Source organism: Anabrus simplex, chromosome 10 (assembly GCF_040414725.1).
Source record: "Anabrus simplex isolate iqAnaSimp1 chromosome 10, ASM4041472v1, whole genome shotgun sequence".
Lineage (NCBI taxonomy): Eukaryota > Metazoa > Arthropoda > Insecta > Orthoptera > Tettigoniidae > Anabrus > Anabrus simplex.
In genome coordinates, this window is record NC_090274.1 from 31,267,863 (window position 1) to 31,291,205 (window position 23,343).

General features: G+C 39.2%; 1 protein-coding gene across 2 annotated transcripts in view; it reads left to right on the forward strand.

The window, feature by feature from the left end:
* Positions 1-23,343, forward strand: part of Kap-alpha1 (karyopherin alpha1) — a 66,337-nt gene that overhangs the window by 17,752 nt on the left and 25,242 nt on the right. For both annotated transcript variants that reach the window (XM_067154763.2, XM_068229382.1), the window contains exons 3-5: positions 6,127-6,342; positions 6,580-6,800; positions 8,090-8,353. In XM_067154763.2, coding sequence (XP_067010864.1) covers positions 6,127-6,342; positions 6,580-6,800; positions 8,090-8,353 — 701 coding nt within the window. The remainder of the gene's footprint in view (positions 1-6,126; positions 6,343-6,579; positions 6,801-8,089; positions 8,354-23,343) is intronic.

Below are 23,343 nucleotides of genomic sequence, written 5' to 3' on the forward strand. Positions count from 1 at the left end.
TCTCTGCACCACAAAGTAAGACAGAAAATCCTCAACACTGACGTAAACGGAGACGGAGATTGATCTTGAACTCCCTGTTACCGAGAAATTTGCTCGTTCTCTTGAATGCAGTTCTTGCTTGTTCACTCCGGGAGCTAATTTTAACACCATTATTCTAGCTGTGATCAAGTTCACTGCCGAGATACGTAAAGTGTTGGACTTGCTCCACTGATACGCCAGCTACTGTCTTACTTCGTCCACATCAGGTTACTCACACTCTGGTAGAATGCATTTCCCTGTTGAGTCCTATTACTGTTCTCCAAGTCCAGCCCTGCATCCTGTATCAGTTCACTTCCAGGGTACCCTTCTTCTGGAAAGATAGGGAAATAAAAATTCTGAAAATATACAGGAAAAACACAGGGAAATGACTTGTCACGTCAAAAGCTTTCAACCTGAGACTGGACCCGAACGGAATGACTGAACAAGATTTATATGTAGACTAGATGCGCGTCATGTGCAGCGAGTAGTACTTTGAAAGAGACTGATAAGAGTGCGGGTGGTAGTGAAAGAATAAAAGAAAATAGATATGCTTGTGCTAACTGTTCAAAGATGACAGTACACAAGGCGTGCAACATTCGTCGCTGCCGGGACAAAACCTCCTATGTGAAATATTTTAGCTTAGAACTGTGGCCGGCAAGGTTCTGTCATCTAAGGTGCAATATTGTGTGCGTATTGTCAAGACATTCTCGCTCTTTGTAATGTATGTGCTATGGGTCAGTATATCTCCAAAAATATTTTCACATTGGAGGTTTTGTTCTAGTATTGCATTAGTTTGAGTGTGGTGTGGCTTACAATTCGCTCTTAACGATAACATAAAATCCAGGTCTTCACTTTGATAGCAAAATTAAATGTTTATAGATAATTACTTCCCCCATTAATTTGTAATTGCCTTGTTCTCATTAAACTAACTCTTATCTTCTTTATGTTCTTTTCAAAATAAACAGTGTTTCAAAAGCTACTCATGTACTTTACATAACATAGAGGAGGTAACTATTACTGATTGCCCGTAATTTTTACGAATTTTGCCTCTTTATTAAGGAGAAATTATTCCAGGAAAGCAAAATTATCACAGAAAAAAATTCTAGAAAGAAAGATTGTGTCAGTGGTGCTTGTATCCATGCACACTTGTTGACCAGCATACGTATTCGAACGGTAATTCCATTTGCCACAGGAAATGGGATCTTATTCCCGAGTTTCAGAACACTAACCCATATGTTTCTGTTATGAGCGTGTTTAGAAACTGGAATGCTCATTCATGCTTGCCATTTGCAAGAATAAGGTCCCTGATGAACGTAGGCGTTAGTTTGATGCGTGATTGACTGATGGCTTACTATGAACAGTGTAGTTCATTTTCATTGGTTGTAGGGTGTCTTATAGCAGGCTGTTTATAGTGGGATTGCTGATAATGCACTTCACAGATTGGCACTTCATGATAACATGTAGCTTGTTTGACTTTCATATATTTCAAGTTCTTTGTGCAATTGTAAGTGTTCGTGCAAAATATATTTCAAGATATGATTCCAGAATATGATAAACATACTTAAGCGTAACTCTTATCTATCTATCTATCTATCTATCTATCTATCTATCTAGGTGTTCTGCCTTATGGCAGGTCTTGTCATGGGATGAACCTCTTCCACTGTTGCCTGTCCTGTGCCAAGTTTTTCATGTCCGAATATTTATTTCCTTGTATATTGTCCAACATTTGATTTTTTTTTTTTAATTCAGAGAAAATGGGGATATCCTAGGGAAAATGCAGGGAAAAGAGATTTAGGTTACTGTACTCTGTACTGGTTTATTTCTGAATTGATCTTTCACAAAACACATGAGCATCGTCTTTCCTCTGTTGCCAGCACGCTACTGCCGCGATAACAGCTGATGCAATATGACTGTAGTAAACAGCCCTCATAAAATGTAATACCGTACTCAGAAAAGCTAAAGAATCTGGATTGAAAACAAATTCACAAAAACTACACTTACTAACACATCCGACACTAAAGACACTATTAAGAGTGAAAGAGAATGGAGAGATAACACATTACTCAACACTTATGGCAGGCACAGGAAGAAGTTCATGGCCTACAAAGGTAACACATCACCGATTTCAGTATCAGTGGAACCCGCCAGCGATGAGTCATTGTCACCAGCTTCCGAAGATATTTTAAACTTTCGGTGCAGTTTCTCACTACACCTTCATTTTCCCATGCCTCTTTGTGTACTGCCTACAACGTTCCTCCACTTATCGGCACTTGACGTTTGCCACAGATAATAAATGGTAGTCTACTATTATATTGTTTTTTAATAACTTATCCAATACGTTTCAGTAAAAGTAGCACTTCAAGCACAATTAATAAATGAAAAAATAAACAGCACACAGCTACAAATAACTTCAATGTCACACCACCCCTGCTACTATAATGACTCGGCAATATTATGCTGCCCCTTTGTAATTCTGTGTTATATAACTCCTAACATTCCTGCATTTTCAGTGTTTTTGATATTGCGGTTAATTGCAAGCTGTCCACTTCATGACTGTATCAGTGAATTCAATCAACAAATTATTAAACAAATTAATTTAAAACACCACCCAATCGATACTTTATTTCTTGCCTTTTAGCAGAATTATAAAAACATTATCATATAAAGGATATTTTTCGACCACTTAGCGGTCATCATCAGCTGCCTTTAAATAGCTTAGATGAAACAATTTGATTAGTAAGTACATTAAAATCTTAAATTACTCTCCCATGGGAACTTATAATTTTGGGGGGGGGGGGATTTTAGTGATGTGGTGTTAAAAGGTACTTAAATATCAATTTGCATCTACGGTAATATTTAAAAACTTATTTTCTAATTGAACAAATTTAAAAAATCTTAAAAGGTCTGCAATTAGGCACTTTTTGTAAAAACACTAGGTGGCTTGATCTTGCTTATGTTAAAATCGATGTGTATAACAGTCTTCAAGTTTCTTATTAATTGGCTGTTGTGTTGATTATCTTCCTTGAAAGTTGCTTTTTATTTTTAGTTACAGGTTGTGTTGAACTGTTAATTTACAACGGTCCTATGGTGACTTCTCTATTAAGTTGCGTGAAATGGCAGTTCTCAGATTTGGGCAGCTTGCCTCACAATCTTTCTGGAATGGTGTTTATACTCCGCTGCCTTGGGACTGTTTTCGTGTGCATGACCTAGTGTTATCGCATGGGAAAGTAATTTAAGATTTTAAAGTACTTGCTAATCAAATTGTTTCTTCTAAGCTGTTTAAAGACAGGACCACTAAGTGGTCGAAACATGTCCTGTTTTTATAATTCTGCCAAAAGGCAAGAAATAAAGTATCGATTAGGTGGTGCTTTAAATTAATTTGTTTAATAATTTGTTGATTGTGGTTAAGCCGCAACGCGGTTGACCCGATTACGGTAAATCGAGAGTTGAGTGTAATGTACTATACTAGAGAGATAAAGACTAGTATGAAAAACAATAATTACTAAAGAAAAATGCAAAAGATTGCAAACTGTACTGAATACCATAGACGCTGAATGAGATAGGAAGTTTTTTTAACACACGATCAAATCTTCATCGCAACAGTTCAAGAATAATAATATGTAGACCTTACTTGAATTTTCATCCAGGCACCAAGGGAAGACTGACAACATTACTTACAAATTACAATCTAGAAATTAAAAATCATAATACAAACATCATGGCATATTGCCGGATGGTGATTTGATCACCCAGGATGAAAATCAGGTACCATCTCCCCTTTATTAATCTTGAAAGGTAAGTAAAACTTCGGAGCTGTAGCAGACGTATGATGTTTCTCCTACACAGAAGGGTCAAACAGTCGACGGTCAGTTCATTGTCACGAACCGTTGAACTTGATAAGTGACTGTACTTGAAGTATTGCGACTAACCTCTAGATAATGCCAAAGTACGGTGAGTGGAGAACATGCACTGTCGTTTAGCGCTCCACGTAAATTGCATGTAGTAATAACAAGAGTCACACAGTTTTTTAAGTCCTGTAGACTGAAATTACAAGGAAATGAAATGGGACCTTAAGAGCCAACCATATAATAACATATATATTAATGTTTATAGAGACAAATTTCAACCAGTGCTTTATAGGCAAACATATCATTTCCAAAACACGTTATAGCGTATAACGAAAATCGGCCGAAACGTCGATTTAGAAGTAAAGCAGTGCGGAATATAGTGGGCACCTGACTTCCCAAGTACTTAAAGCTCTCCACAATTTCAAGGTTTCGTCTCTTTATTTGTATAATTCATTTCTTCTGTGGTCAATACCATTGTCTTTCTCTTTTCCCTGCTGATTTTAATTCCATAATTTTCAATAATCTCATTCAATTTGTAGAATTCTCCTTGTACTTCCTCTGTGTTTACGTATCAGTTGAAAAGTATCTGGCTTCTTGGTTGAATGGTCGCCACAGTGACCTTTGGTTCAGAGAGCCCCAGGTTCGATTCCTGGCCATATCGGTGATTTTAACCTCGAATGGTTATTTGGGACTCGGGAACATCCCTGCAGCCAATACACAACACACTAGCCACATCCATTTCTTCTTCTTGGTTCAAATGGGCCTACTTTAGACTACGCTTGTTCAACTGTTGGGCTTTGGTCTTTGCTCAGTATTCTCGCATTTTCTGCCGGTGTAACTTCTTTCTTTCATTTGTCCTGGGGGAACCTTTCTTCTGGGTTTTTTCCTGAAATCCATGGATTTCTTTCAGGGTACATCGTACAGATCGTCTATCTTGAAGATCTGATATTCCCGGTTCTTTAATGTCCTCCTGAGTTTCTTTCAGCCAGGTGGTATGATTCTTCTTGTCCTGCCAGAAGATGAACAGGAGATTCGTCAGTCTTTTGGGAGGCAGTCGTACTGTATGGTCATAGAAAGCTACTCTTCTTTTCCTAGCACAATCAAAGTGCCTCTCTACATGTTCGTAAAGCTCGGAATTGTGCCGTCTATGGAATTCTTCATCTTCCTTTACCGGACCTAAGATCCATTTATTATATATATTGGTTAATCCTGTTCGGCAGCTGAGAACCAACTGAACTAGGGACGGGAGAAGAATGATGGGGAAGAGGTACAGTTGAGAAGGACATCTAGCCGGAAAGGGGGGCAAAGTCTACATGTTCATCACAGTTGACACCTGTGTATGAGAAAAGGGGAAGAAGTAGTTAATACAAATCTTGCTATTGCCCATTTTAACATTTTTAATGGCTTTTTAGGCTGCCTAAAACAGGATTTTTAATATCTAGATGTTCTCAGCATAGTCATAACATTTAATTTTCTTCTGGCTGTGTGATATTAGAGCATTTGAGACCTAGCCTCTCAACCCCCACCCAACCCTACTTTTATGATTTTCCCCCCTCGTTCTTCAAGTGATTGTCTCTTCACATTTTTCGTTTTTCGATCTACCTGATCGCTAGCGGTCAATGACCACGCAGTTTTGCTGCTTGTAAAAACAATCATAACAATGACCACTATTGCCACTTAGTTGGTTGTCAGAATGACTGAACATTAACCTGCGTCGGCAATGATCGCAAAAATGTATCAGATACAGAAGGTGTTGAACTTGATTTTCTGCACTTAATTTATTGTTGTGTACTGTTTTACGATGATAGTAATAATTCCAGAGATATTTGGAAGTTTGTGAAAAATGTGATATCTCCATTATTGCTCCTCATATGGTAAAGACGAATGAAACAAAAAATGCCATTTTGTGTATCTTGGGTAATGTACAGATTTTTGAATAAGCTAATTTTTATGGTGAATTTTACATTTTCTGTTTTGATCCCAGTTCTATTGCTAAGCCACTAAATACAAGTCAGATAATACATAGCTTAGTGCATTAGTGGACTTGAATACCAACTGTCAAGAAATTATTTTTTGCGTTGATGTCGTAACAATTTTTATTTGAATCTGCCTTTGAAGCTTGTGTGGCTAATATGAGATAAAAATGATGCTGAATCATACAGACAAAATTCTCATTTATATAGATATTGAGTGCTTTCATGTGTATTTACAGCTAAATGCTTTTTATCTGTTTGTGTAACCAGTTGTTTATTTCTTCCAGGAGGATATCTTGTCTCTTGTCAATGCGCCAGGCATTACTCCAGCAATGGTACAAGCCTTATATAGCACTAATGTGGATGATCAGTTAGCCGCTACCCAGAAGTTCCGCAAGCTGCTGTCTCGAGAACCGAACCCGCCTATAGATGAAGTTATACAAACTGGTATAGTGCCAAAATTTGTGGAATTCCTCCAGAACAATACCAATTGCAGCCTTCAGGTAAGGGCCCCATGGACGTAACACAACCTTTTCTTTGCCTCCTTCAGCTGATACTGATTATATAAAGCCTTGTAAACCAAAATAGTTTCTTGTGCGTAAGTATTACTGGCTTATATGACCTCCATTATGGCACCCACTTCGTGTCACATTTCCTGATAATTGTTGTAGCCTTTTGTTTCTTTAAAAATGCTTCATTATTACACATTGATTTTCATTCTATACCATTTGTATTAACAGTTTGAAGCGGCTTGGGCTCTCACCAACATCGCATCAGGAACGTCGTTACAGACACGGATAGTGATCGAAGCTGGTGCCGTTCCCATCTTCATCCAACTCCTCGGATCAGAGTTTGAGGACGTGCAAGAACAGGCTGTATGGGCTCTAGGAAACATTGCTGGAGATTCACCTGAGTGTCGAGACCATGTTCTCGACTCTGGCATCCTCGTTCCTTTGCTTCAGTATGTACTGTTCATATCATGATCACGAGTTGTGTTTGGGGTTGTCCTTAGGTGTGTTAATGCGCTACGGCTATGGAGCCAAGCTCTCCATTCATTAGACGTGTGGGTTCAAACCCAACCGTCAACTGTCCTAAGAATGGTTTTCTGTAGTTTCCCATTGTCACTTCTAGACAAATGCCAGGGCAGTTCCTGTTCATAGGCCACAGGTGATTCCTTCCACATGCCTACCCAATTTCATTCACCATCATTCATTTCATCTTCATTGGCTCCTCTACTGAGGAGGTTGACAACAGGACGGGCATCCGGCCATGAAAGCATTCTTCTTACCTCATCCCCGACCCCATATTAAGAAACAGGACTAAGTAGTAGACATACATACATTCCTAGTATGGCAGTGTATTTACTGTTTTAAACATATTTATTCAACATAGTTATATAAATACAAAATGAAGTAAAAATTCCCCTTCCTAAAATTAACATGGAGGGATTATTCATGTAAATACAGTAGTTAACTGCTTTGCAAGACTAGCAGTATTCCTCCTTGTTATTTTGTGAAAAGGATTGTTTGGGTATCAGGAAGGTATCAGGAGGCTGAGATGTGTGCTATGTGCTTAATTATATGGATAAGAAAGAAACCATTTTCATTTGCTTAGTGTAGAGTTATATGGTTTCGAACTTCAAAATACATTTTCTGTAAAAGTAACACAATGTGACATTCCCTCTATCTACAGCAATTCTTCATATGCTTGGCTGGGATCACTAATTGCTACTGCAAATAGAGTAAACAATACAGCCAATGACTTCTTGTGTGGAATTGGATAATGGCAAATACCTTGAGTTCCTGGAGGAGCTAGCAGTGTTTGCCCCTTTAGATGGAGTGATGGGCCTCAGTGGAAAAAAAATCCTTGAAGCACTATTTATTCTCCAGGTTAGGAGCAGCTGTGATAAATGTGTGGGTCTCCATGTTAGAAATATGTTTACTAAAACTTGTATAAATGGCATCGTGTAATATTGGTCCCTAAGGGAGAAAGCCTCTGATTGCCTCCCCATAACTACCGAAGCTAACAATTTATAGTTTTTTTTTCTTTCTTATGGTTGGGTTACATTCTGCATTATGTTGAGTTTCTCCTTTTCCTTTTATATCTCCATATTTGACTTCACCTTTCCTTTTCGTTGCTCCTCATATTCCCAAGAAACCAGTCTATGTGTTGTCCTCCATCCTAGCACTGTACCTTTTGTGATTCCTAATTTATACCTTTTATGATTCTGGAAATTATTGATATTTACAGGCTGCTGAGCAAATCGACACGTCTCTCAATGACTCGGAATGCAGTGTGGGCACTGTCAAACCTGTGTCGTGGGAAGAACCCAGCGCCTGAGTTCAGTAAAGTGTGTCCCTGCCTGCCCGTCCTATCTCGTCTGCTCTTCCACACGGATGGAGACGTGTTGGCCGATGCCTGTTGGGCCCTGAGCTACCTGTCTGATGGACCCAACGACAAGATACAAGCAGTGATCGATGCTGGCGTCTGTCGTCGACTTGTCGAACTACTTATGTAAGTCCCGTTCTGTTGCCAGGAAATGCGACGTATTCATTGTTATGCATGAGCCATGTTCCTATATTTCTTCTTCACAAGAACATCTTCAGTTGTGATGGTTATTTCAATGATAAATTGTCTTGAATGTTCTGAACCTTACAAATGAACTGTCCTATTGGACCGTATATACCATATTACTATAAAACGAAGTAATTATATTGCCTGATTTTTATATAGTAACCGGGTTGGTAATAGCCATTTATGTTACTCTTTTTGTTTGTTTGTTATTTACCTCTGATGATTTTGAGGTCATCCTAGAGTTCTTTTGCCAGTGATCATTTTCCTGAAGGCTTTCTTTAAATCGTCTTGTTTTGCAAACCACCTTAGCTATTCTTTTGCAGATAACTTACGGCTACTCTTTTTCATATCACCTTATTTCATATTATTTCTCATCTGGCCACTGTTCCAATCTTGCTCTTGTTTCAGTCAAAGTCCTGGTTATTGGAGCATATTTTAATATTGCATGTCATTGTTACATGTCATTTATGTTCTGGTAGAATCTTGCTGTATACTTATTTCTTGAATAAATTCCTTTTTCTAATCCTCCATCGTGTGATGTCATGCTGCCAAGGTATCTAAAACTGTCTAGTACTTACAAGGATTCATTTCTCACCATACTAAATGAGTTAGCTATGTGGTCTGGGCCATATTGCTGTCAGCTTATATTTGGGGATTCGAATACCATTGTCGATAGCCCCGAAGGTGGTTTTTCATGGTTTTCCACTTTTTACACTAGGCAAATGCAGGGGCTGTTCCTAAATTAAAGCCACATTGCTTCCTTCCCAGTCCTAACCTTGTGCTATCCCATTGTTGCCATAAGACCTGCTCGTGTAGGTGTGACATAAAGCAGAATAGGAAAAAAACATTTCTACCTTTCTCTCTCCCCTGGTTGTTCTATTTCTTCTATTTGTGATCAAGAACTTGTGTTTTGTTGCATTAATCTTCATTCCAAAATTTTCCATTTCCTGTTGCTGACTGTCTCAGAACTCTGTGGGTGCAAACCAGTACAAAATTTTAATTTTAAATTGAATAGGTTATATGTTTCCAGCTATTCATTGTTATGATGTGAATCGTAATAACATATGGCCTCAGCAGGCATTTTTCTTCAAGGTTATTTAGGCTGCCTGCTGGTCAGTTTTGACTTTCCATTCCACTCCAGTGGAGGGCGGAGAAATGGATCTGTGGTGGACATATATTACTGATTAAGGCTTTCACGTCCGCAGATAAAGAAATAACGGCAAAAGAATGGGTTATTAGGCCATGTGTGGGTAGCATTTCCCTCAGGGCATGCTGTTTCAGTTTTTCTTGCAGTTAACCTACACCTACTCTTTTCCATCTGGTGTGTTATGCTCCTTACAAACTTCTTGAATCTTTCCAAGGCAATATCCATTACTGAGCTTTAATAATTTTTTTCAGTTTTTTAAATCTATGCCTGAGTTTTAATGAATTTTGTCAGGTAAACACCAAAGGTGTTTCTAGAGATATTGTACAGCTGGGCTGAGTGGTTCAGACAGTTGAGGCGCTGGTCTTCTGACCCCCCTCAACTCGGCAGGATCGTTGCTCATTCCAGTGATGTGTGAAGGTGCTCAAATATGTCGGCCTCAAGTCAGTAGATTTACTGGATCGTGAAAGAATTTCTTTTGCACAAAATTTGGTACCTTGGCGTCTCCATAAACCATAAAAGTTGTTACTGGAACTTAAAACAAATAATATTATTATTATTATTATTATTATTATTATTATTATTATTATTATTATTATTATTATTATTATTAGATCCAGAGGTGCCAACTGTTACGGATTGTCCATAATTATTGCGGATTTCACCTCACGATTACGAAATATGATCAAAGGGGAAATTATTACGGAATATGTGACATTATCAGCAAAAAATAATTTTATGCGGAAAAAAAGGAAAAGGGCTTAAAAGGATTGAACACTTCATTGTCCTCGTTTCAATGCTTGTGAGTTGGCAACGATACTTATTCGATCGTGACTTCCTTTTGCCTCCCGTAAGCGCTGTAAAATTCATCATAAATGAAGGAGCTCAGGTGCTGCTGTTCTCCACTATAAATCCTTCAGTAATGTTGTGTACCTGCCAATTATTTTGGTTTTACTGTAAAATGTACGGATTTTGAGTGTTTTACGGTTGTACGGATGAATAGTGTTATTGTACGGATTTTGAATATGCGCGCTTGGTTTCGCTTTCTGCGGTCAAATCAGATTTGTTTGACTTTCGATAGTAGCTGGTAATACGAGATGCAGAGTTTGAAATTCGACCAGTAAATGTATCAATAATCACATTATCGATTATCACCGTGCTTTTGTCACCTGTTCTACCTCAATTGCTACATCATTCAATGAGCTGTTCCAAACAACTAGCAGGCTGCGATTTTGAAGAAAAGAAATCTGTGAAAAGTAGCAGGCTGTGAATTTATATAAAACAACTTTAGTAACTGTGTCGTGCTTCATAGCAGCTGAAAGGCTTTGTTTGTGTGCGTGTGTAACATTGGCGGTAGTTCTGAAAGTCATGGAATTGTGTGATGAATTTCTAAGCGATTTAGTATTTTTAGTGGTGTTCGTAATGAGTTCAACTAAGAAACAATATTATCAGTCTTTTTGGGAGGCATATTTTGCTTAATTTCCTTGTTTTATACGACCACGGAAAGTGTTCCCAGTGTTAATTGAAAACAGATGAGGATTCATCAAGATGTAACTTAGTGTATTTAATTTCAGGGGCTATCATAACATATACAGTAAAACCTCGATGCATTGTTTTTCAGGGGGCAGGGGAAAAATGATGAAGGATGCGGGCACATAAAAAATAGGGGGAGAGAAAAATAATAAAATATGGGTACTGGGACATTTTGCACTATGTAAATATATTATTATTATTATTATTATTATTATTATTATTATTATTATTATTATTATTATTATAAAAACAATAATGGCTCGTGGCCTCCGGAGCCAGGTGCAGGTCTTTTCGAGTTGTAGCGTGATAGACGACCTACGCGCATATGAAATTGCGGCCCTACCTAAGATGAATTCTAACGTTTAATTTGGCAAACAGACAGCCACCAAACCGTTGGAATTAACCTAGGAAAGTTAAAATCCTCGACCCTACACATTTCGTAATAATTGAAAACCTTTATGTTCAGTTCTCTTATTGCAAATTAAATATATTCGTGGATATTATGACGATAACCTGTATTTAGAAAAGTTTCCGTAGACCCTTTGCGAATGATAGATTAGATACCCAACACGGCGTGGCTCCCGCAGCTCAGCTCAGACAGTGTCACAGAGTTTTAGAAATTCAACGCGACGTGCCTCGAACAACGTCGCAGCGGCTTGTGCGAAGCAGCCAAGTAAGGAACTAACAACACTAGGCTATGAGAAAAGATTATTGGTCTGGCTTGTAACAAGACTATTGGGCAGAGGGCAACAAAGCGATTAACAGGCCTCTAGCATCCCACACACTCCACAAGGTACGCCGTGATTAATCACCCTTTGACTAAGTAAAACGTATCTGGCGCACTGCGCGATTTTCTCTTTTTTTCAACAAAGTTTGCAGCAATAGCCAGCGTATACCAACACACAAAATGGTGGCATATTTGAGTTTTACGCTGTCTACGTTGTAATTCTTGTAATTAAAAATACTTTTAGGGGTCGGATAGTGGGTCGAGGAGAAGCGTTGGCACCAGGAGGCTCGTAGTGAGGTTGCGCTTGAATAACCTGTGCATAGCACTCCAGCCTACAAGATCCTTGTTCAGGACTAGCAACTCCAAATCGCTCGTACATTCTCACGTAACAGGTTGCCGCTATTATATGCTATGAGTATTGAGTGGTCCCTCTAAATTTAAAAAAAGTTTGCGTATATTTTTCTTGCGTACAATCGATCAATGCAGGAAAATTGGGACCGAGAACAAATAATTTTTCGACGATGGATGCGATAAAACAATAGTTTGAGAAACGATAGATGCGGGGATATTTAACATTTGTTTATATGGAACATTTTTGGGACCGAATAAATTCAGCGATGAATATGGGAAAATGACACTTCTGGGAACGATCCATCGAGGTTCTACTGTATTTTACTTGTATTAGTATTGTTTATAATCTCTCTCCCCTCCTTGCCGTCCCTTTTCATTTTATCTCAAGACTGTTACGCATGCGCTTGTTGTTAACAATTTTCCACTTAAGGGTCTTCTGGATTTCTCTTTTCGAAAGTTGGCAGGTATGTTAGATCTTTTACATGCCGAGATCATACAATATGAACTGCTGCCCATCAAATATCCGACTACCTATGTAGGTTTTGAGCCCACGATCTTGTGGAGCAGTAGAAAATTTATTCTGTTTAAGTGATAATGGTAATCCACAGCCTATTTCCCGTCATTCGATCAGACCAGGAATGATTAATTTAACTTAATTGAAGAGATTGCAGTGGTATGGTCTCTTTGTCTTTAGAGCAATAGAAAGTTCTATTCATTAAGTAAATTAACTTCATTGACTGGTATAGTCACATGAAGAGAATGGCAGCAAGTAGCATATTTTGAATGGTCTGTCATAGGCAAAAACAAATTTTCAGGGACATTGAAAAGCCATCTGGGAATTGTCTTGATGTAATAGATCATCAACTGTGGATGAACAGAACATACCGGAACAGGTTCTTGTATAACAGCACTCAGCTTGCCGGAGCCATGAATCGATGGTGGTGGTGGTGGTTATGATCGTAATCATGACAATGATGTAAATTAGCTTGTACTGCTAGAAGTGTCACAGTTTGGTTATGGATGAGTTTTAGAATGCATGTGCTGGAGAGGAACACACAAGTGCAGTTTAGAAAGGCAGAAGGAAGGAATATATAACGGGTAGAACACAGTGACATGTTAGAGTGGGAAGAGGGAGAAATAGGAGGAAAATGCAGGACAAGGAGAGTCCCCACATTTTCATACTCTGCCATCTACTGATAAATCGGCTCTCTCCTCATCAATCGCAAATCTTCTCATCCCCTTATTAGGTAATTTCTGTTTCCCAGCTTCATCAGGAGGGCAGGCATCAACACCCATTAAGGGGCCATCTGGACAGATCTTCAGTCTTGATGTGGGAAGTGCGTGAAGGCGTACCTCTGTTTAATTTTGAGTCTGCGGCAGTTCGTTCCAGTCTCTGTGTTTGGTCCTGCATGTCACATTTCTTATGTGCCGCAGGACAAGACTCAGAGGTCATAGTGTGTGGGTCACTTCTTGGCAAGCAGAGATCCACCCAAATCAAATTCATGTCAGTGGCACTTCTTCCTTATGACACTTTACAAGGTCCAACGGCGATGCAATATGGGGGCAAGTTACGGATATGGTAATATACCTCACGTAATAAAAGGCTAACAGTGTCACACTGAACTCATATCGATGGCAGTGTGTGAAGATGTGGAGACTGCCTTTGTCCTTTTGTCTTTTCTTTCTATTTCTCCCACTTTCCACCCTGACCTGTCATTGTGTTTTTCCTGTTACTTGTTCATTGTCGTCTCTCTGTATTTGACTTGAATTGCACATTTCTTCCTTTCCTCTTTGTGTTCCTATTCTCTTCACCATCTTTATTTTAAATTTTTTTAAGTTGCCTAACTTTCTTCTTTACACCATACAATCCATAGCTCGTTCACACATTGCCGTAGGAGGTCTGTACTCCAAATGACACAGTTGTGCTTATCCACATTGCTGCTGACATGAAATGTGAGTTCATCCGATATAAAGAACACATTTGGGTTTACGTGAATTATCTCTATTAACACCTCTGCAGCTTGTACACAAGCACTTTTTTCAGCGTCAGAAAGGTCCTGTATGATCGGACTGTGGTACGGCTTCATTCCCAGGTCGAGGTGGAGAAATCTTAAGACACTTGTCAATGCAATGCTTGTTTCCAATGCTAATACCTTACTTGACTTTCTTGGGCTCCCAATCAGTTTACCTTGAACATTTATGATGTTATCTTCCGTTTGAATACTTCTTGGATGTTCACTCTTTCCTGTACAGTCATTGGCCTCAGACCTGGTGGGTACAAATTTCTCATGCAGTCGACGGATAGTTAGACTGCTTGGAGGATCCTTTTCAAACCATTTCTTAAATGTTTTCCATACTAGTGAGGGTGATCCAAACACTTCTCTCTTCCTATGTGAGTCAGGTGTGGCCAAATTTTGTCTACAAAAAAAAAGGAAAAAAATGAAAGATCATGGACCATATGTGGTTAACATCTTTTTGGAGAACCCTGTATATGGAAATTAGGAGGAGGATACAACTGGGGGGTGCCTTTTACAACCAGGTACGGGGATCAATATGGAATAATGATGGACCAATGAAGGCTAAATAGGTAATACACAATGGATATTACTTACCTATAATATGTTCAGCAGAAACTTGGACAATGACTTGGATAGAAGAAAGTAGTGTACAGGCAGCTGAAATGAAATTCCTGAGGAGTATGGTACTGAAGACAAGGAGGCACAGAGTGAGAAATGAAGATGTACAAAGGAGCTAAAAGTGCAAAAACTATATGACAAATTCAAACAGATCAGATATAAGTGATTTGGACATGTCAAGCGGATGAAAGAAGAAAGGATTGCCAAGGTAAGCACTGGAAAGACATGACAGGGAAGTGAGGACAAGGAAGACCAAGAGTACGATGGATGGACTCTGTGAAGAACAGCAGAGGACAACAGAAGCTGGGTTGGAACCACGGTGTTGCATGAGGAATGGCGGAGAGACAGGACGAAGTGGAGAGGACTATACTTGCCCCACCCAGTGTCAACTGGAAAAGGGAAAATGATAGTGAGGATGTGGGGAACTTAATTTCGAAGAAGGAACAGGGTAAGAAAAGAGGATGTCAGGAAGGAAATGGGTATAGGAAAAATTACGGACAGAATGGAGAGAAATAAACTGTGACGTTAAGAGAATGGAAGCAGGAAGGATATCGAAGCAAGTGATGGGGCTTATGGTTGAAGGAAGGGGAACAAGAAATAGATCCAAAATAAGGGAGGTTGGACTTGATAAAGAAAAGTGTAATAAGAAGGAACCTGCGCAGTTGAGGAGCAGCAGTGGTGGTTGGATGCAGGAAGATGGAAAGGTGTCATTAAGGTCCCAGTCTGGCCAGAGCTGGAAGAGGGAAATTGATAATGTTAACAGGTGACAGTTATTGATCAGAGAAGGGAAACTTAGACCAGGGCAGAGGCATGGAACAATCGATTCGACATCCATGTTACGGCAAAAGGGAAACAAAGTGTGTCAGCTCCTGAAAAGCCAAGGCATTCAAGAATTTTCATGTGAGCAAGGAGGTGGTGATAGCATTAATAGTATTATTATTATTATTACTATTATTATTATTATTATCATATAATCATTATTATGATTACAAGTTGCTTTACGTCGTAGCGACATAGATAGGTCTTATGGCGCCGGAGGGAGAGGAAAGGGCTAGGGGTGGGAAGGAAGCGGCCGTGACCTTAATTAAATTATCATTATTATTAAGGACTGTAATATAATTATGATACTTGCCACATGCTTGAGCATCATTTGTAACAGTACTATGTTAAAATACATATACCTGCTACGAGGGCTATTTATTAATTACGGAACGTTTGCCAATGAAATAAGCACTATTAGATATTACTGGATAATTATTTGCATTTGTATGCCTCTTTTCATACCTTCAGCTACTTTTCCACGTAATTTTATGCTTATTGAAATGTTTGTCATAGTGTGGAACAAGTTTTTGTAGACCCACATCGTAGAAATCTGCCGCCTGTGAGGAAAGCGTCTTCTGAATCGTTTTATTTCGTTGTCGGCATGAAAATGTTTGCCACTGAGGAAATTATTCAGAAACAGGAAGAGGTGGTCAATAGGTGGAAGATCAAGGCTGTAGGGAGACTGCTCGAAATGCTGCTAGCCAAAAGACTCGGGGAGTGTTTGCGTTTGAACAGTACCTAGAGACTACCATGTCTGTCTTTTTCTACCTGAAGAAGTTTCTAAACGGCAAGCGTTCTTATACCAATGGCGAAGTAAAACGATAATTCAGAAATGATGTTCCTCTCGGACGGGTGACTGCTATGACGAGGGTCTACAGAAACGTGTCCCATGCAACGGCAAATGTTTCAATAAGCATATAATTATGTGGAAACTTAGCTGAAGGTATGTAAAGAGGCATAAAAAGGAAATTAGCCCAAAATATATTGTGATTTATGTTTTATTGACAAGTTGGTGGAGGAAGAATGGTACAAGGATAGGATGAGATGGAGGAGGCTCATATACCACACCCGGGAAACTGGAGATGGTTTAGGATGATGATGATGATTATATTTTATTGACAAATGGCCCTTAGTTAAAAAATAAGCTTCGTACATATGAGCTTTGTTTGTAATTTTACTGATTCTACTTTGCCTTGAAGTTGAAATAATTAACTGATGTGTCCATGATTGGAGTCAGAATGGGTCTATTGAATTTTGATGGAACATGATAATTCTGTCCGTCTCTCAGGGTGCGTACATAAGGTTCTGTAGTGATACCTAATCCACTGAAAACTGTTAAGCGGGTAGAACTTTACCTGGATTCCCCAGTAACTTCACCACACTTTATATTTTCTGATATAACCTTAATCAGTGCATGAGCACATCGACACACAGTAAATTTTTGTTGCTCTTGCAAAATCGATTATGTGAAATATTTCAGCTTTGAACTTTGGCCGGTAAGGTTCAATATTGTGTGAATATTTCAAAGAATTCTCGCTGTTGATATATGAGCTATGGGTCAGTGTTTCTCCCAAAACATTATCACACAGTGGTTTTCCCAGGCGTAATGATGAAATATAACATAGAAACACACTAAATAAACCTTCACAAATGCTGGATGATATACAATAAAATGGTCCTTTAATAATAACATATAGGAAATACAGTGAGAAATGAATTCATATATATATATATAGAGAGAGAGAGAGAGAGAGAGAGAGAGAGAGAGAGAGAGAGATGAACATTAATTTATATTGTAACATGTTGGCAGGGTAAGTAAATGAATACACTGGAACCTCGATTCTCCGTTTTTGGAGGGACCACAGTAAAAAAACGTACAACACGGGAAAACGAAAAATCCGGGAATGAATGAACCATGAACAATTTGGCTAAACATCTCAAAAAAAAAAAAAAAAAAAAAAAAGATACTTAAAATCTTACAAACACCCTAAACCAAACCAAACTACACCCCCAATGGGCCTTCCGCCTACCAAGCGACCGCTGCTCGGTCTGAACGCCTGCAGATTAGAGGTGACGCATGGTCAGCATGACGAATCCTCTTGGCCATTATTCCTGGCTCTCTAGACCGGGGTCGCCATCTCACCATTAAATAGCGTCTCAATTAAAGGTAATCGTAGAATGAGTGAACCTGGAACCAGCCCTCATATCCAGGTAAAAATGCCTGACCTGGCCGGGAATTGAACTTGGGTCCTGCGTGTGAGAGGCAGGAAAGTTTGACTCCGGGGCAGGTTTCAAACATTAATTACCGGTACGGGACTTAAGTCTCGCAACTTTACATTCAGTTTTACCAGGGAAACTTCGTCAGTTTCCTCTGAAAATTTCTCTCAGTTCAACAACTTTGATTGGTCAAACTGTTTGAAAAACCTAATAACATCAAGCCAAACAATCGACCACAAGTATTTTTTAATTCTCTAATCTAATAAAATAAAGCACATTGGATACAAAAGCGCCCAACATGATGGCGAAATCCCTTTTTCTTTAAATCTTCCATTGTAATTTGATCACCGGTATACTGTTCGTAGTGAGTTTGTGGAAATCTTGTGCCGCACAAATTAGGCCTATAGCCTAGACCGACTTTTAAAGGTTATGTTGAAAAATGGCCTAATTGTAGGCGACTATGTTCAACGAGTGCAAGAAAAGAGTGTGTAGAATCCTACAAAGAATTCCTGCTGCAATTGAAGCATTAACAAGGCACTACATTATTTTCCCCGCATTAAAAGAATGTCCGAAAATCATTCAAAGCATATCAATTATCACATTTTCCCGGTGATGTAGGAACCTTAGATTGCACTCCTACAAGAATAGGCTATATCGAATGTTGTAATATAACAGTCCGTTATGTCATTTTTTAAGCACACTTGCATAATTTTAAATTAAAACTATAACAACATTTGTCTCGCATTCATCATAATAACGCTTTTGTTGCCTCTTACTTGACATGTTTTACTTCTTAGCGGTCTCCGCTAACCATAACCTATAATAATGTCAACCATGTGTCTGTGTGACAAAATACTATTTCAGCACGTCACTAGGAGCGCTATATGTAAAGAAACAAAAGACGCTCACTGCCAAATGCATTCAGAAATCTTACGGAAATGTGTTAATTTGACTTTAACAATTGTTTCGTAACAAATGTTGGAAATGTGTTCGTGAAACAGGGTACTTTTAAACTTTTAAACGAAGTGTTAAATTAATAACAATTGTTAGTTAACATTTGTTAAGCAAAATTTAACATAGAGTTGAAGAAACTGGGCCTAAGAGTCTCCTGGATAAAGTACGTCTCTAACAAACAAATATTACAGAGAGCAAACTCTAAAAGAGAACTGCTGAGCATCATCAAATGCGGGAAAATTGCGTACTTGGGGCATGTGTTACATGGTGAAAGATATGCAGTATTGCACCTCGTTTAAAGGGCATAATCGAAGGGCAGCGAGGAGAAGGCAGAAAAAGAACATCATGTCTCATGAACATTCAAGACTTTACTGGAATACGAACCGTCGCACAACCCTGCCATGTTGCTCAAGATCGAAGAACACTGTACATACTGATCGTCAATGTCCGGGATACTGGGCAAGGCATATAGAAGAAGAAGAAGAGAAGTTTTTGTCCTGCAATTTTGTGAAAAACATATTAAATACAATAAAATACAATTTTAATAATCTTGATCTCGTGAAACTTTACACCATCTTTAATAAAGACTATTAAAACTTTCGTGCTACCCAGTTGTATCTTCCTATGAGGGTAGCCTCTTGTTTACTATGTAATGCTGTTGGTGAATAAGTATGAATATATGCAACACACAATTATTTAAATTATCAGGTATTTGAGAGGCAATTAACACCGTATGTATCCTTGTTTTGATTTAGCTTCATTAATTTGAATGGAAGCAGCTGAATGTTGTCAAAATTCTTGTTGTTTTTGTGAGTCAAATGCACCAACTTGAAATTGGGGGGGGGAGAAGAAAAAAAAGGACATTTTATCGTTGTGTAATGTAGCTGAAATGAAAATGCTGCGATGGATGTGTGGTGTTACTATACTCCGCACGGCTCTACTTCTAAATTGACATTGTGGCTCTGTCTGATGCTTATGCGCTGAAGCATAGACATCCAACTAATCCCAAGCTGCCATTCATAGCGATTTATATCGGCAGAGCACGATCTCGAAACCTAGTTGCCAACTCTAATACTGTATTTACAATCACCACGTGCTTAACCTTTCTCGCTCAGCGAGTCTGGTATTTGGCACGGTTTGCGATCTTTTACATTTTCCTTCAGTAATTAGTGTGTTTTTCATGTTGTTGGAGGGTTCCAGTGACTCTGAGATCAGTGGAGTGCTCACTTTGTAGGCCATAACCTCCTCCCTGTGCCAGCCATTCGCGGTGACTGACGTTTTATTTCCTCATTCTCTTTTATTCTTAATAATATTCTCTTATTAGTGTCCGAAGTTGTTAGTAAGTGTAGTTTTTTAAAATTTGTTTTTAATTCATATTCATTAGTTTTTCTGAGTATGGTATAACATTTTACAAGTGCTGATTACCGCGGTCGTATTGCATCGTCCGTTCTTGCGGGCGCAGCACGCTGGCAACAGAGAAAAGGCGATGTTCACTTGTTTCGCAAAACTTCAATTTAGAGGTAAGACCGTGCAGAGTATAGGAAAGACCACATCAAGAACAGCTTCATGCGAGGCAGTGTTAAGGTAACTCAAGCATCACAGAAAGTTCAAGAAAGGTGGTTGCTCTGGTATGGTCACATTAAGCGCAGGGATGAGAACTCTGTAGCAAGAAGAGTGCTTGACTTGGAGGTGAAGGGCAGGAGGGAGAAAGGCAGACCTAGAAGAAGATGGACGGATTGCATGCGAGAAGACTTCGCAGAAAAGCAGTTAACTGAAAACACCATTTGGGACCGAGGGAAATGGAAAAGACTTGTCAAAAACGTCGACCCTGCATGGGTGGGAAAGACGAAGAAGGTGAAGAAGTAATGTGAAAAGGAAACTGTGGAATCTTGAGCGCGACATGTACTATATTTTGTACTTCCCTCTTCTCTTTCGTGTTGACTTTCTTGCCGAATTGCAATTCAACTTTTCATGCACAATCACCACGTTTTCCTTTGGTGGGGACGTGGATGGACAACTACTACTTCCTGCATCGTTAATTAGACGTGTCGGTAACTTGGAGTGCAATTTTTCATTGTGACCTGATGGATTGTGGCATTTCTTCCACCGTCTCTGAACAAGTAAAATGGAATTCCGTACTTCATGGCGTACAGCAACCTGTACTCACTCCCGAATAGACAGATGGTCTGCCATCTTTGCTATTATTACTCTCTGTGCTCTGACTCCTGGCCTGCACCTTCACAACCGATGCACAAATGTTACAATCGTATTTAAGGATGTATATGTAGAATGCATAAGAGGAGACTGGGATTCTTTGGACATATCATCAGGATGCAGTATTTGAGACTTCCGAAACAAATAGTACAAGACAATCTCGTCTCAAAAAATTCCGCAACAGGATGTAAAGGTATCAGAGAAGTAAGAGAGGATCTGAAGAAAATAGGCCTTACAACAGAAGACACCACAAATAAGATAAAATTGAATACAAAACTCAAGAATACAGATCTCCGCTATGCCCTTACACAAAACAAACCAACAACACGCATATTTTCAACTGAGGAAAGGGCACGAAGATTGGAGCGTCTGAAGAAGTACTGGGAGGACCACAAAGCCCAACAATCCCTTCAAAAAGAGACCCGAATGATGGACTAACTAAAGTGATCCTATGTAGTCATGAAAGAAGACGTATATGTACACACTGTTCCCATTATCAAGTTGTGTATGGAACAGGTGTACTTTGGAAGAAGAAAATAGGATTAACACAATGAAGGTCAGTGTAGAAAGAGAAGACAAGGGCAATCTCTACATCTTCAAATAGATAGGCTCTCTCTTCATCAGTCCCTGTTTTCTACGTTCTCTTTTCATTCCCCGGCGAGCTTGTTTCTGCTTTCTGTCTCCATCAGGAGGGTGGGCATATGGCAATGCAACAAATGTTGTGGTCCTTCTCTGTTTTCATGTTCGTCCTTGTCTTCTGTTTCTCCCTTTTCGTACACTGGTCTGTCATTGGTTATTCAAATATGCATTCCTTTTTATCTACTGTGCGACAGAAGTCTAAGCTTGGAGACATGTCATAACTTCGTCAGATGCTATGTATGTTCATTGCTTCTGTATGGCGCTAAAACACGGACTCTGAAATGTAACACCATTAAGAGAATAAATGCCTTCGAGATGTGGGTGTTCCAAAGGATATTGCGGAACTCGTGGACTGACCACGTCTTCAATTCTTTCATACTCGGACACATGAGGAGGGAACAAATGTGTGCAATCAAGAAAAGAAACACAAGCCTGAGAGGTATGAAAAGTACAACCTACCTAAAGTGATCATGCAGAGTAAAAATGATGGACCCCTGTGGGTGGGGGACGCAAACGAAGAATACACCCCGGTATCCCCTGCCTGTCGTATGAGGTGACTAAAAGGGGCAGCAGTGGGATGATTGAATTAGAACTGTGAAACTACTTGTAATTAGTACCATTATGCAGGGAACACCATTACACCTTTACTTGAAAATAGTACCACTGTGTTAAGTCCACAGTATTTTTGTGGTTAGTAGCAGCAGACAGCGGTTCGCTGTGGGTTTCCAGTACCTGTGATTAGTACCACTATGTCCGACTCGTTGGCTGAATGGTCAGCGTACTGGCCTTCGGTTCAGAAGGTCCCGGGTTTGATTCCCGGCCGGGTCGGGGATTTTAACCTTCATTGGTTAATTCCAATGGCCTGGGGGCTGGTTGTTTGTGCTGTCCCCAACATCCCTGCAACTCACACACCACACATAACACTATCCTCCACCACAATAACACACAGTTACCTACACGTGGCAGATGCCGCCCACCCTCATCGGAGGGTCTGCCTTATAAGGGCTGCACTTGGCTAGAAATAGCCACACACAATTATTATTATTATTATTATTATTATTATTATTATTATTATTCTTAGTACCACTATATGTGAATCATCACAGGCTTTTAAAGATAAAAACTTCATTGTTCCGTATTGAAATTATTGATGTTAAAAATTAAATAATTGAAAAGGAGGTTCAACCTATTCAATACTTAAAAGAAAGAAATGCAGTAATCACATTCCTATTTAAATGGGACCGGTTTCGACCTTAGTCCAGGTCATCATCAGCCGTAAAAACATGTACAATGTTGATGAATATTGGAGGTCAGTTTCACACTTTGATAGGCACAAAGACACGACACCACATTCTGTCATGCACAAAGTCACAACACTGTCAACTAATATACGAAGATAAAAAATAACTTGAAGTCGCAGACGAATAGATTTGTAGTAGAAAGCCGCCAGCTCCTGGTGATCAGCGCGGCACATTCAAGGTCATGCGCTGCGGTCGAACGCCAAAGTAGAGTGGAGAATATTTTGAAGGTCTAGAATTTGTCACTGTTGCGAGAAGTTAAGTACGTATATAAAAATATACGACGCAAATCAGTATAATTGAATGAGTACTTGTACTCCTGCTAAGTTCTTGGAAAACAGTTGACTTGAAAAAACAATTGTAGAGAGAAGAAAAAATGTAGTAAAAAGCGCAAT